This window comes from Hylobates moloch, unplaced genomic scaffold (assembly GCF_009828535.3).
Source record: "Hylobates moloch isolate HMO894 unplaced genomic scaffold, HMol_V3 SCAFFOLD_13, whole genome shotgun sequence".
NCBI classification, from domain to species: Eukaryota; Metazoa; Chordata; class Mammalia; order Primates; family Hylobatidae; genus Hylobates; species Hylobates moloch.
The window spans coordinates 53,714,844-53,729,274 of record NW_026652288.1 but is presented as its reverse complement, the minus strand read 5'-3'; the positions used below and the strand labels follow the sequence as shown (position 1 = coordinate 53,729,274).

Here is a 14,431-nt window from a genome sequence, read left to right as displayed (position 1 = left end):
AACAGTACTTTTTTAAGAAAATGAGAAAAGAAGTGAGGACTTGGTTTATTCTTGAAGATATTTAATCTGACTCATAGTAAGAGCACCATAGAAGAAATAGTCAAAATCATGACACAAGGCAGAAAAGATACCAGCTTTTGAAAATCTTTTGCACTTTTTAATTTGCTGATAAGTTTGACTCTTGGAAACCTGGTTGATTTCAGCAAGATACTACTAATTAAGTGTAGATCTTAACAAAGGAACTAAGAGAATTGTTTTCAAGAAACTGTAATATCTTAGAAGCTAGACACATGTCTTTATTCCAGCAGCTTGATTTGAGGTAGGACTGTGAAACAAAGGTTCATTGTTACTCTCTGACAACTGACATCACACAGTTTTCTACCAGCCGCATAGCTGATCATTTTCATGTTTTTATAATAATTGATGAAATGGACCACTTATTGTCTGATGTACACATCCACACATATCTGTGTGTACATAGATATATGTATGTATATATGTGCATATATGTGTATATATGATGTACATGCCTTTATGTGTATTTGTGAAAATGTGTGTGTAATAAAATAATTTTACTTTCTCAGTACTGTTACTGATTTTGTAATTACATCAGTGATATCGTCATTTTATTTGAAATTCAAATTGGACCTAATCAGTCCTATGCCTATCACATATTCAGACATTTAGCAGATTAATGTTTAGGTGGATTTAGGTTGGAGTTAAAATTAATCATTTTTTGCACTTCTGCTGCTTTTTTGCTTACCTAAATGACATTAGTCAGCTTTGGAATAACTTATTTATGACTCTCGCGTTTGCATCATAGATTATATTAGTTTTGACTAACTTGAACAGAGTTTCGTAGATGTGGAGCTAAAATGAAAAAAGCTGGTGATGCACACCTGTAAGTCCCAGCTACTGGGGAAGTTGAGGTGGGAGGATTGCTTGAGGCCAGGAGATTGAGACTGCAGTGTGCCATAATCATGCCTGTGAATAGCCACCGCACTTCAGCCTGGCAACATAATGGAACCCCATCTCTGTTTTTTTTTTTTTTTTTCTTGAGTCGGATTCTCACTCTGTTGCCCAGGCCGGAGTGCAGTGGCTCGATCTCGGCTTGCTGCAGCCTCCCACTCCCAGGTTCAAGCGATTCTCCTGCCTCAGCCTCCTGAGTAGCTGGGAGTACAGGCACCTGCCACCACATCCAGCTAATTTTTATATTTTTAGTAGAGACGGGGTTTCACCATGTTGGCCAGGCTGGTCTCAAACTCCTGGCCTCAGGTGATACGCCCACCTCGGCCTCCCAAAGTGCTGGGATTACAGGCATTAGCCACTGCACCTGGCCCAAGATCCCATCTCTAAACATATAAAAAGAAACAAAAAGTTAGTGAATTATTTTATGAAAGAATGTAGATTGTTTATGTTGAGGCTTAGTCCCATCATACTAAGAAATAATTTTAAACAAAACTATTTTTCTTTATTTTTAAAGGTTTCAGTCTACAGGAAAGTTAACAGGACACCTAGGCCCTGTTATGTGCCTTACTGTGGATCAGATTTCCAATGGACAAGATCTAATCATCACTGGCTCCAAGGATCATTACATCAAAGTATGTATAAGAGACTACACCTAATGCTAAATGACGAGTTAATGGGTGCAGCAAAACAACATGGCACATGGATACATATGTAACAAACCTGCACATTGTGCACATGTACCCTAAAACCTAAAGTATAATAATAAAAATAAATAAATAAATAAAAATAAATAAATAAATAAATAAACAAAACAGTGTTTACAAAAATTTTTTAAAAAATAAAAAAAAGAGACTTTCTGAATTATATTTGTCTATTAAATGATAATTTTGAAGTATTCACATTCATCTAGGACCTCTTTCTCTTATTTTCTTTTTTCCTTTCTAGTCTTTGCTTTTTCTTTTTAATCTTTTCCTCATTCATAGTTAGTGGTTTTGTTATCTTATTATTCAATCATGCATTCTCACTTTTCATAGAAGAAAGGTTGGAAACCATTTTAAAGCTCCTTTAACTCAGTCTTCCAACTCATACATGAGTCTTATTGTCATGATCTTTTATCCTGAAAATATTATGATCTTCAGAATTTTATGAAATTAACAGGTAAGGTAAGGAAAGATGCATAGTTTGATTCTAAAAATGTTAAATTTAAATGTTAAATGAAATACTAATAAAGGACATTCACATGGCCAGAAGGCCATTAGAAATTCAGGTCTAGAGTTTAAAATAAGTTGTGACTAGAGATGTAGGTTTGGGGAGCCATTCAAAGAGAACCAGATGTTCAAAGAGTTAAGAGTTGATGATGTGGCCAAGGTGGAGAGAAGCTGACTGGGAACTCAGCCTTGGGGAATATCTGTGAGAATCAATAGGAAGAAGGTAAGAAAGAGAGGTAGGAAGAATGTAAGTACTCATTCTAGAAACCTTGATTAAGAAATGAGAGATGGGTTAATGACTTGAAATTAGAATGGTTAAGAAAAGAGGATTTTATATCCTAGAGACATGAACATATTTATGTACTTAGGAATTGGGCTTAGTGGAGAGGGAATGAGTGAGGAGAAAACTGAAGTGGTGGCAATTGATGAAGGTGGTAGGAGGAGTTAGATCATAGATGTGAACATTGAAAATAAGTAAGTATACTTTAGCCTCTGATAAAGAAGGGAAGGGTAAGAAGAAGTTTGAAGATAATAAGAAACTTTTAGAATGGAGGAGAGTGTCTAAAAAGTTTATTTTTTATGACACTAGCCTTTTCAGGAAAGCACAAGGTTACGGGCTAAGAGAGATGAGTGCAACTGAGGAAAGTGAAAAGGTTTTGAACAGCAGCTTTGGGGAATTGGAGATGACCTCTGGGACTGCAGAGTTACCTAATAGTCATTAAATAATAACCATATTGTTTATTTGAATTTCAACTGGATTGATATGTAATATTTTTATTATTGAACATATCATTTGTGCACTTATACATGAAAAAAATCTGGTATCCTTTCTTAAAAGCCTACAGACACAAAGCATGTAACATGCAAGCAAAAGTAGTGTGAAAAAAAGGGCACAGGTTTATCCTCAGTTATCATTCATGCCAGGTTAATTTAATTAACTTAGTAAAACATGCATAACAACAAATAACAAAACAAAACAATAATTAAGAGGTGGTGCCATGATGCATGCCTGTAATCCCAGCTACTTGGGAGGTTGAGGTAAGAGGATCGCTTGAGCCTGCAGTTAAGGCAGCTGTGCAATATGATTGCACCTGTGAATAAGCACTGCACTCCAGCCTGGGAAACATAGTGAGACCTCATCTCAAAATAATAAATAAAATAAATAAAAAGAAAACATTTAACAAACCAGAAACAATAGGTAACAAAACAAGTCATGTCTGATTAACATACATGTGTATGTGTTTCTAGGACTGTACAAATGTTGGTGTTTATTTGCAAGTTAAATAGGATAACTGCTTTGTTTCTACCTTTTTAGATGTTTGATGTTACAGAAGGAGCTCTTGGGACTGTGAGTCCCACCCACAATTTTGAACCCCCTCATTATGATGGCATAGAAGCACTAACCATTCAAGGGGATAACCTATTTAGTGGGTCTAGAGATAATGGAATCAAGAAATGGGACTTAACTCAAAAAGACCTTCTTCAGGTAATGCAGAACCTTTTCGTGGTATAGAGTAGGCATTTCAACACAATCCTGTAGCCTGTAGAAGAACTTGAAGAGCTTCTGTGTAGATTCTTATCATTTACAGATAACATTAATCAGGCCTTTTTCTTAAAGAATGTTTCATCCTCCCCAGAGTTCTTCACTGGGAGAAGGGAAACATTCAACATTGAATAATACCTGCTAGATAAGAGAAGAAGAGATGCTGATAAGAGTTGAAAGATCTAGGGTTGCTCCATGCATGTGTTTATTAAATAAAATCAGCCTGGGAGTAGTGCAGTTGCAGTTTCTCATTTTGTTTTGCTTTTGTTTTATGTACACGTATTCCAAAGAGTTCCAAGTTTAGCTAAAGTCAAGAGTAATATAAATAATTCCTTATTTATAAGAGCATTTTCATGCATCTAAGAGTGGTGGTTCTCTCATTTCCTACAAAATGATAGTTGGGTTGAAGTGATGTGTCAGTAAATTCAAATATTGCTCTTTTCCTAATTCCCTGGAAAAGAAATTAGTTAACGATGAAATTCTTTTCAATTTCAAGTTTTTCCGTGTATATATGTGTGGGTATGTATATGTCGTAGTTGCTTCCACTTTCCTGCTTGTAATCAGCAGATGAAAACCAAACAAACAAGAAACATAAATATTAGGAAAAACTTGACAATAGATGCATATACAGCGTTGCATTCAAAAGCTTTTTAAAAATAAACCTGCATTCATGATTATAATTTTATATTGTGCATATAAATACACCTATGCATGAAGTATAGTCATATAGTCTGATCTTGTAATTACTGTTTACTCATCATGAAATATGTAGATTATCTCTGGTCTTCTGCAGAAATCTTCAGGCCTCTATATTCTCTACTGAAAGTTTAAACTGGTGGTATTATGAGCCAGTCCTTATAGTCCACATACCAGGTTGCAGTTTTCAAACTTGCTTTATTTAATACATTTTGGAGAAAGGTAAGATATTTACTGCCCATGAAGAGGATGTGATACTCGAAAGTTCTATATACTTTCAGGGTCTTTTACATTCTGTAAATTATAGCCCTTAAATGCTGATAACAATGATGAAAATTAGTGAGACAAGTTGGGAAGCAAATTATCCATTTATTTCTTTAAATCACTAAGAGTGATTGCATAGAAAATAAACTTTCTCCAGGCAATTCCGAATATTAAGTTTTGGCAATAAAATGTTTTTCAGTTTATTTTCATGTGAAAATGTCAGTTTGGAAGCTCTCCTTAAGCTGCTGATTTCACTTTTTTTCTTTTAGCAAGTTCCAAATGCACATAAGGATTGGGTCTGTGCCCTGGGAGTGGTGCCAGACCACCCAGTTTTGCTCAGTGGCTGCAGAGGGGGCATTTTGAAAGTCTGGAACATGGATACTTTTATGCCAGTTGGAGAGATGAAGGGTCATGATAGTCCTATCAATGCCATATGTGTTAATTCCACCCACATTTTTACTGCAGCTGAGTAAGTTTTCTTATATGATTTTTCTCTATATTGGTTGTTTCCGTTCAGATTTAATAAATATGTTGTAAATATCTAGAAACATTGAATATGCAAAATCCTTCTTATAATCGTTCTAATGTCTGTTTTAAGATGTCTTATTTATATTTTCTGATGTACATGTGGGCACTGAATTTAGGCACCCCAGGTTACATGACAATACTGTTACTCCTGTATAGCACTCTGCTTATTTTAGGAAGTGTGCTGTCACATGTTTCCTTGATGATTTTGACTTTTAGAAAATAATGACTAATTTCTAAAGATTTTTATTTTCAGAAGGGCAACAAATTTGCCATTCTTCATATTTTGAACAAATTATTTAAAAACTCTCTGTGCTTCCTCCTCCCTTTAAAGTATAAGTACGTAGTAATAACATCTGCTTCCTCCCGCTTGTGGATGGCTGGATTGATTGACTCATTTGTTCATTCACAATGAATCTTCTAAGTGCTGGGAATTTTTCCAGACTCCTGGGAATAGAGCAGTGAGCAAAACAGATCCCCAAACCCAGTCTATATTCTTATGAGAAGAAATGGAAAATAAGTAGAATATGTTAGATGGTGACAAGTGCAATGGTGAAAAAGAAAAGAGAGAAAGGGAATGGGATTTTCCTAGGGCAGGGTGACAAAATAGGGTGGTCAGTGAAGGCCTCATGGAGAAAGTGACATTTAAGATACTTGAAGGAGGTAGAAAGATGTGACTGTAAAATAACAGTTTATATATATAAATGACATTATATACAGTATATGTATATATGTACTTTGAAAAGGAAAGTGTATGTATTATATAATGTGAAGTGTAGGTCTCATTCAAATGAAATGTAATTTCTTATGAATATCTATCTAAAACACCTCCCAATTTTGTTGTGTACCATTTATATCTCTTTAATTTGAGCACTGCCTTTATTCAGTGTATCTCAAATGCATGAACACCCTGATTTTATTTTGAAGCCTTTACTTTATTTCTGTGTCATTTATTTTTATCTGTGCAGTTTCCATTGAATTTCTCCTTTCATTTAGATTTACTTTCATCTTTAAGTTGCATCAGAGCCGATTTATTTTGTTTTTCTAAGGTGCTTACCTTTGATGCTTCATTGATGCTATTTCCAAGATGCATTACTTTCTGAAAAGTCACCACTTTTGCTTACTTCCTTGGAAACTTGTTGTGTCCTTGAAAATTTACTGGATATATCCCACATTGGCTGTGGGACACCCGATACGAGACTTAGTATTGTGTATCAGTGAGGCCTGGGGATTGACATATAATGTAATTATACTTACTTACCTTCCAGGATATGGTCTCAGTTTTGAAGAGCTAAACTTTTTTTTTTTTTTTAACTTTTATTTTAGGTTCAGGGGTACATGTGCTGGTTTTTTATATTGGTAAACTTGTGTCACCAGTGTTTGTTGTTCAGATTATTTCATCACCCATGTACTAAGCCCAGTACCCAATAGTTACTTTTTTCTGCTCTTCTCCCTCCTCCCGCCCTCCACCCTCAAATAGGCCCCAGTGTCTGTTATTCCCTTTTTTGTGTCTGTGAGTTCTCATCATTTAGCTCCCATTTATAAGTGAGAGCATGTGATATTTGGTTCTCTGTTTCTGCATTTGTTTGCTAAGGATAATAGTCTCAGCTCCATCCATGTTCCCACAAAATACATGATCTCATTTATTTTTATGGCTGCATAGTATTCCATGATGTATATGTACTGCATTTTCTTTATCCAGTCTGTCACTGATGGGCATTTAGGTTGATTCCATGTCTTTGCTATTGTGAATAGTGCTGTTATGAACATTTGTGTGCATGTGTCTTTATGGTAGAATGATTTATATTCCTGTGCTATACACCCAGTAATGAGATTGCTGAGTCAAATGGTAGTTCTGTTTTTAGCTCTTTGAGGAATCACCACACTGCTTTCCACAGTGGTTGAACTGATTTACACTCCCACTAGCCAGTGTATAAGTGTTCCCGTTTTCCACAACCTTGTTGACATCTGTTATTTTTGACTTTTTAATAGTAGCCATTTTGACTGGTGTGAGATGATATTTCATTGTGGTTCTGATTTGCATTTCTCTAATAATGTTGAGGTTTTTTTCATATTCTAGTTAGTGGCATATATGTCTTCCTTAGAAAAGTGTCTGTTCATGACCTTTTTCCACTTTTAAATGGGTTGTTTGTTTTTTTCCTTACAAATTTGTTTTAGTTCCTAAGATGCTGGATATTAGATCTTTGTCAGATTCATAGTTTGCAAATATTTTCTCCCATTCTGTAGGTTGTCTGTTTATTGATAGTTTCTTTTGCTGTGCAGATGAAGAGCTAAACTTTTTCTCAGCTTACTCAGTGTATGTCACGTGCAAATATGTCTACTACATATTTTCAAAATCACAGGAAAATAACCAAGAAAATCAGAAGGAATTTTAAAAAATTAGTTCTACTTATTTATTTAATAAATATTTATATAGTGCTTACTATGTGCGAGGCATTGTTCTAAGTGCTTTGCAGATATTAACTCATTTAGTCCTTAGACTAACTCTAGAAGTTAAGTATTATTATTATAATCTCTATTTTACAAATAGGAAAACTGAGGCACTTTATAACTTACATAGATAATTTCATCATACCTGTCATTTCTGGATCTGATATCATTGATTTTTCTCATAATTACTGGTCTCATTTTCTTCTGCTGCTTTTCATGTCAAGTAATATTTTATTAAATGTTAGACATTGTAATATTTTGAGTATCTCAATTTTGTTGTACTTTTTATTCATTTAAAGAGTATCAGGCTTTGTTTATCAGGCAATTGGATTACTTGTTCAGTTTTATGTTTTTAACACTTGTTTTTAACCTTTGTTAGGTAGGTCTAGAGTAGCCATTACTCTAGGGTTAGTTGGCTCTCCTACGAAAGTTTAACTCTTCCTGCAGTTCTACTGAATGTCCCAGGTGTTCAGTGGTATCTCTCTACTATACCGGTCAGAAATTGAACATCTCATAGCCCTGTATGAACTCTGGGAGGTTTTCAATATATAGCTCCCTGGTAGCTGTTTGCTCTCTGACCTTATAGTTGCACTCTACTCATGTACAACTTAACATTCAGTCAAAGACTTTAGGGGACCCTATGTAGATTTGTAGAGTTCTTTTCTCTGCATAGATCTCTCCTCTTCTCTACTTTCTGGATTTTGTTTTCTGTCTCTTCAACTAAGTGCTCCTGTGGTTCTCTGCTCGGGTTCCCTCTCCCTTTGCTGTGGTGTGGAAAATGCTTCCAGGCAGATACCTGGGGCTATCACACAGTTCATCTTTGTTTCCCTTTTCTCCAGGATCACAGCCTCGCACTGCCTGTTGCCTAGTGTCTGAAAACAGCTGCTCCATAAATTTTGTCAAGTTTTCTCTTTGTTTATAATAGGGGGGTTAACCTAGTGTGAGTTACTCTGTCATGGCTAGTGGTGGAAATTTAATCATCTCAAACTTAACGTATCCAAAATTGATCTCCTGATCTTTTCAAGAAACCTGATCATTCTACAACCTTCTCCATCACAGTTGATGGCTTCCTTGCCATTTCTGTGCTCGGGACAGAACCTTTCATTCCTCCCCTTCTTTTGTACTCCATATCTAATCCATCATCAAGTCCTGTTAGTTTTACCTTTAAATTATATCTACAATCTAACCACTTCTTACCACATCCTCTACTTCTTCACCAGACTTAATCACCGTCAACTCTTGGATTACTATAATAGACTTCTAAACAAAGTCCTTTGCTCATATGTAGTCTACACTCAACACAAAATCTAGAATAATCCTTTAAAAGTATAAGTTAGATGATATTCCTTCTCTATTCAAAACCCTACAGTGGTCCTCCATTTCACTTAGAGTTGAGTCCATACTTGATCTTGCCCTCTGAACATCTGTTATCGCCCTTGCCTTATCATCTGGTACCCTCTGGCTTGTCCTTTTCTTGCAATCCCAATAACCTCTTTGCTGGTCCTTGAACATTCCAAAGCCACTCCTGCCTGAGGGCATTTGCCCTAGCTGCTCTTTTGGCCTGGAATGTTTTTCTCTCAAATGTCCTGACCCTGAGAGTCTTTCTTCCTCAGTAAGAGTATCCTGGCCATTTTATTTAAAATTGTAATCTCTCCTGTCACCTAGGACTCCGGGTCCCCTTGGTTGTGCTCTCCTTTTTTTTCACCCCTGTGGCACTAGTCACCTTCTAATATTTATTATCACCTTTTAATCATTTATTGTGGTTTATTGTCTGTCTCCTTTTGCTAGAATATATGATCTACAAAGGCAAAAGATTTGAGCTTTTAAATTTTATTTTTGTTTTTTTAAAACAGCATATCCTGGCCAGGCGTGGTGGCTCACGCCTGTAATCCCAGCACTTTGGGAGGCCGAGGCAGGTGGGTCACGAGGTCAGGAGATCAGGACCATCCTGGCTAACACGGTGAAACCTTGTCCCTACTAAAAATACAAAAAAATTAGCCGGGCGTGGTGGCGGGCTCCTGTAGTCCCAGCTACTCGGGAGGCTGAGGCAGGAGAATGGCGTGAACCCGGGAGGTGGAACTTGCAGTGAGCTGAGATTGAGCCACTGCACTCCAGCCTGGGCCACAGAGTGAGACTCTGTTAAAAAAAAAAAAAAAAAAAAAAAAAAAAGCATATCCCAAGCACTTAGAATGCTTTTTTTTAAACAAACAAACAAAAAAAGCATATCCCAGGGTGGGCGCAGTGGCTTATGCCTATTATCCCAGCACTTTGGGAGGCTGAGGCAGGCGGATCACGAGGTCAAGAGATCGAGACCGACCAACATGGTGAATCCCCGTCTCTACTAAAAACGCAAAAAAAATTAGCTAGGTATAGGGTCATGCACCGGTTTTCCCAGCTGCTCGGGAGGCTGAGGCAGGAGAATCTCTTGAACCTGGGAGGCAGAGGTTGCGCAGAGGAGCCGAGATCATGCCACTGTATTCCAGCCTGGCAACAGAGCGAGATTCTGTCAAAAAAAAAAGCATATCCCAAGCATGCTTGGCATGTAGCAGGTTCTCAGTAAACATTTGTTGAGTAAATGGTTGAATGAATAAATGCAATGCTTGAATGGGTGGATAAATGAAAATAGTCCATTGCTGTTATCAATGGATGTGTGCTGTGTGGGATGGTGAGAAGATAACTGATTAAAATCTAGAAAGCCTGGATTCTAGAAAGCCTTTGCTGTGTTACATTGGCACTCTACTAAACCTTTTTTTCCCTTGGGATGGAATACATAATCTCTGAAGTGCATTTTAACTATTAAATTCCATGGAAACTCTTATTTATTTTTTTTACTTTGGATTAATCAGGAAATTGGAAGAAGAAACATTTCTTTAACCATGAGAGATATGTTAAGAAATGTGATTATCTAATGACTGGTCCCCAGTATTCACCTGCGAGGGCAACAGAAACATGTTTTCTCAGAAATACTGTTTCTTCTCTTTTTATAAAAAATTTCCATTTCAATTAACAATAACTGTATATTTACGGGGCATCAGAATCGCTTTTAATCTTCTACATTCTGTGCTAGGTGGAGTATTAGTTCACTTCTCAATAGCCTCTTGCTTTTTCTGTAGGCTTATTTGCTGAGTTTACCCAGAGATAATTCTTCATGACTTTGCCAGATTAGCTAACTCCCTAGAAACCCTGCCCCAGCTTTCTCCCTGCCTAGAAGCCTCACTGTGACCTGCAGGCTGTTTTGCCTAAAGACTTCTGACACTATGTCAAATCACATACTGTTTTTTGGAATAATGAGTGCAGACCCAGTGTTAAAGAGATAGGGCTCTGGAGCCAGACTGCCTGGATTCACATCTCAGCTGTGTCACTTACATGTGATCTGGGCCTTAATTAGCTCTTCAATAAAAGGAGGATTATAGTAGTAGCTATTGCTAATGGTAGTTAAAGGGAATTAAATGTGTGTTAACATATGTAAAGGGCACAGGGTAACAATGCCTGGCTCACAGTAAGCCCTTGATAATATAAGCTGTTATCATTATTAAGGTATGTGTTTGCTATACAAATGAGACAATGCATATTTGTACTTGGATTTCTTGAAGACCTATGTAGAAAATATTTCCATGATAAGTAATCATAAGAGCTATTTCTTTATCTTTCTCCCTTGTTCAATATATCCATGTTTTGTTTTTTTTTTTGTAGTGATCGAACTGTGAGAATTTGGAAAGCTCGCAATTTGCAAGATGGTCAGATCTCTGACACAGGAGATCTGGGGGAAGATATTGCCAGTAATTAAACATGAATGAAGATAAGTTGTAAACTGAATGCTGTGATAATACTCTGTATTCTTTATGGAAAATGTTGTCCTGCACTTATTAGGCAAAACATATGAGTTGGATTAACTGGAAAATATATCTGAGTTCAACTGCTGACTATAAATGGTATTCTAATAAAGTTGTGTACTATCCTGTGTGCTTAGTTTTAAGATCAACCAATAGATATATATCCTACAATTGATATATTGCTTTATTCGCACTTTTATTGTGGCTGAATTTTTGTGCCTATCTATAAGACACACTTTCAAATTATTTGAATTACCAAGACGTCTGCTTTTGTGACAGTCAGAAAACACACCTGGAATACAATGCAGCCCACCGTTAACTCATTCATATAGTTCATTCAAGTGATTTATGTATTTAAACATATTGAAAATGTTAGTCAAATTGTGGTTTTCTTGCCAGGTATTTATATCAGTCTGTAGTGGGTTCCCAAATTTCAAAGCTCTTTCAATGTAATGGACAAAAATAAGATATGAGAATATTATTGATGAATTTTCATAAGGTGGAATTGATCTTAATCTACTAACAGAGAGGGGGAGACAGTTTGTGTTAAATGTTGACATTTACTTGTATTGACCAAAGTTTTGCAGCTCTACTATATTCTGTGCTCAGGACTAAAATGCTGTTAAATTGTTTTGGTTTTTTTTTTTTTTTCCAGTGCTGTGCATATATTCTGTGATGGGAAACATTGTTGATGTCCTAACAGAAATATATTTTGATCTGTTTTCCTATGGAGTTGTTTCTATTATGACCATTTAATTTTGTTTTTATTTAATGGTAGTATTTCCTTCCCTTTTATCTATTTTTTATATGCTGCTAAATATATTTTAAATATACTATGTTTGTGAACCTTGGTAGCTATGATGAGAGCTATTATCATCTGTGGTGGGAAAAGCTATGTAAATAGGTAGATTGTATAGAGAGACTATCTTGTGTTGTGCCTGTATGAATTTTTAAAAGTTGTTGACTGGATTTTGCAAAAGGATGTATAATATTTCTGTCTGCTCAGAATATTAATTTGTAAATTCTGCAAGTTTAATTTTTATGTAGATGGCATAACATTTGAAAATATTGTCTTATGTGATTTTTTTTCCCCTGAAAATATTTGCTTGTAAATGAAAACTTAGCTAGGGCTTAAATAAACATGTTGCTATGAAATTATTTTTACTGTATTGTTCTTTTTCCAAATTGCAAGAGAATGGCCAGTGTTTGTAAAACTTTATCTTTGTGTGATGGAAGAAAAGGCGTGTTTTTGGCTATCTGGCAATCCATATGCATTCCTTTCTTTGCTTACTAGATGTGAAATATTCTTGAGAATTTTAAACAGTAACCTAATCTTGATGAACCATGGAAACTCACTATTTAAAGCAATTAAGTTCAACTGTGTAATTTAGGAATTTGAACATGGATGATAAAACAAAACAAAACAAAATTCCTGTAAACATTAAGATGGTGGTGACCTTGTTTTCTAGAGAAGAGAAGGGGTGGCTGGTGACTGGCAGGTGTCACAGCAGATGAGTTGGGAGAGTTGGGAGGGTTGGGAGGGTCCTTCTGGGGTCCTAGCAATGTTGTAATTTTTGACCTGGGTCCTAAACTTAAGCATTCACCTTCTACATACATGTTAAACTGTATGTATATTTCTCTATCCTCTTTTATGTATGTGCATATGTTCTAAGTTTCATAGCAAAATAATTTTTGAAAAAAGTTTTAAGGAAGAGATTTTCCTATAAGGACAAAACTCAGCTCCTTTGTAATTTTGCCTCCTTCCCTGAAAGAAGGTACCATGCCAAGATCTGAAAGAGACTTCAAGACTATTTTAATTTCAAGTCTCTTGCAGTGTTTCTTTTTTGCAGGGTTATAGCTCAATAATTCATTAGTTTGATAATTGACTCATTCAATAGACGTTTAGTGAACATACACATTGCCAAGTATTGGGGGTGAAAAAATAACAAAACTGAGATGGCACTTGCCCTCTGAGTAGAGTGAGATAATAAAACCAGCATTTACGTAATAGCTTGGTAAGTGCTCAGATAAAGTCCAGGGTTCTTTAGCACCTATTAGAGGTATCCAAACTTAACTGCAAATCCAATGAGAGGTCCTGAGCACTGTGTTTGGTTGTGCAAAATACAAAGTTCAGTGTCTAATTTTACCTTTTAAAATGCTGGAGGCTCAGCTACTGTGGATCTGATTTAAGAAATTCAAAAGCATATGTAAAAGAGGCAGCCTTCTTTAAAAAATTTACATTTTGAAACATGTTAACTCCTAAAGATCCCATTCAGAAATGTTAAAATAACTCTTAAAGCAGTTGAGATAGTGCCTGTAAGATTTAAAATGGATTACTCCACACTATGTATTAAATATATGTTCTATTCCCCCATACACACAGAATAGCCTCTTTTTTTTAGAAGCTATGTTTCTGGTTTTAAATCCAAATCTCTAAAAGGTAGCTAAGAAATAATTACAAGATTTTGCATATTAATTCAGCTCTACCTTACAGCTTCACACTTATTATTTAACTCTCAGGTGATGTGAGTCTTTCATAAAAATTTAAATTAAAATCATCAACAAGCAACAGCTTGTTTCATGCTGCTATTTGCTACTTTTCCCAAGTGTTTCCCATACCTTAACTCAAAATGATTTCAAATTCTGTTTTCGACCTCATAATAGATTATTTTTCTGCTTCGTTATTGGGGATTTTATTTGCCAACTACTGTGCAGATGCTAATGGCTGGGATTTTGTATTTACAAATTATAAATATAAAATGTACAGATTGCTGTGTGTGAGCGTCAGTATACAAAAATAAGAGTTGTCTATCCTTTCAGTTTTTAACCATAGCAAGATGCTTAATCACTTTTAAAATATGCTGCCACTAATCTCTCCTTTTATTTTTTAATATCTTGATGAGGATAATAATTATAATAGCCAACATTTATTGAGCATTTAC

At 35.7% G+C, this 14,431-nt stretch overlaps 1 protein-coding gene across 11 annotated transcripts in view; it reads left to right on the top strand.

Moving 5' to 3' along the window:
* The window catches only part of KIF21A (kinesin family member 21A), a 155,464-nt gene extending 142,817 nt beyond the window's left edge, over positions 1-12,647 (top strand). For all 11 annotated transcript variants that reach the window (XM_032173698.2, XM_032173697.2, XM_032173703.2 and 8 more), the window contains 4 exons: positions 1,484-1,601; positions 3,493-3,663; positions 4,950-5,149; positions 11,350-12,647. In XM_032173698.2, the coding sequence (XP_032029589.1) occupies positions 1,484-1,601; positions 3,493-3,663; positions 4,950-5,149; positions 11,350-11,443 (583 nt within the window). In that variant the 3' untranslated portion in view covers positions 11,444-12,647. The remainder of the gene's footprint in view (positions 1-1,483; positions 1,602-3,492; positions 3,664-4,949; positions 5,150-11,349) is intronic.
* Positions 12,648-14,431: the final 1,784 nt, after the last annotated feature.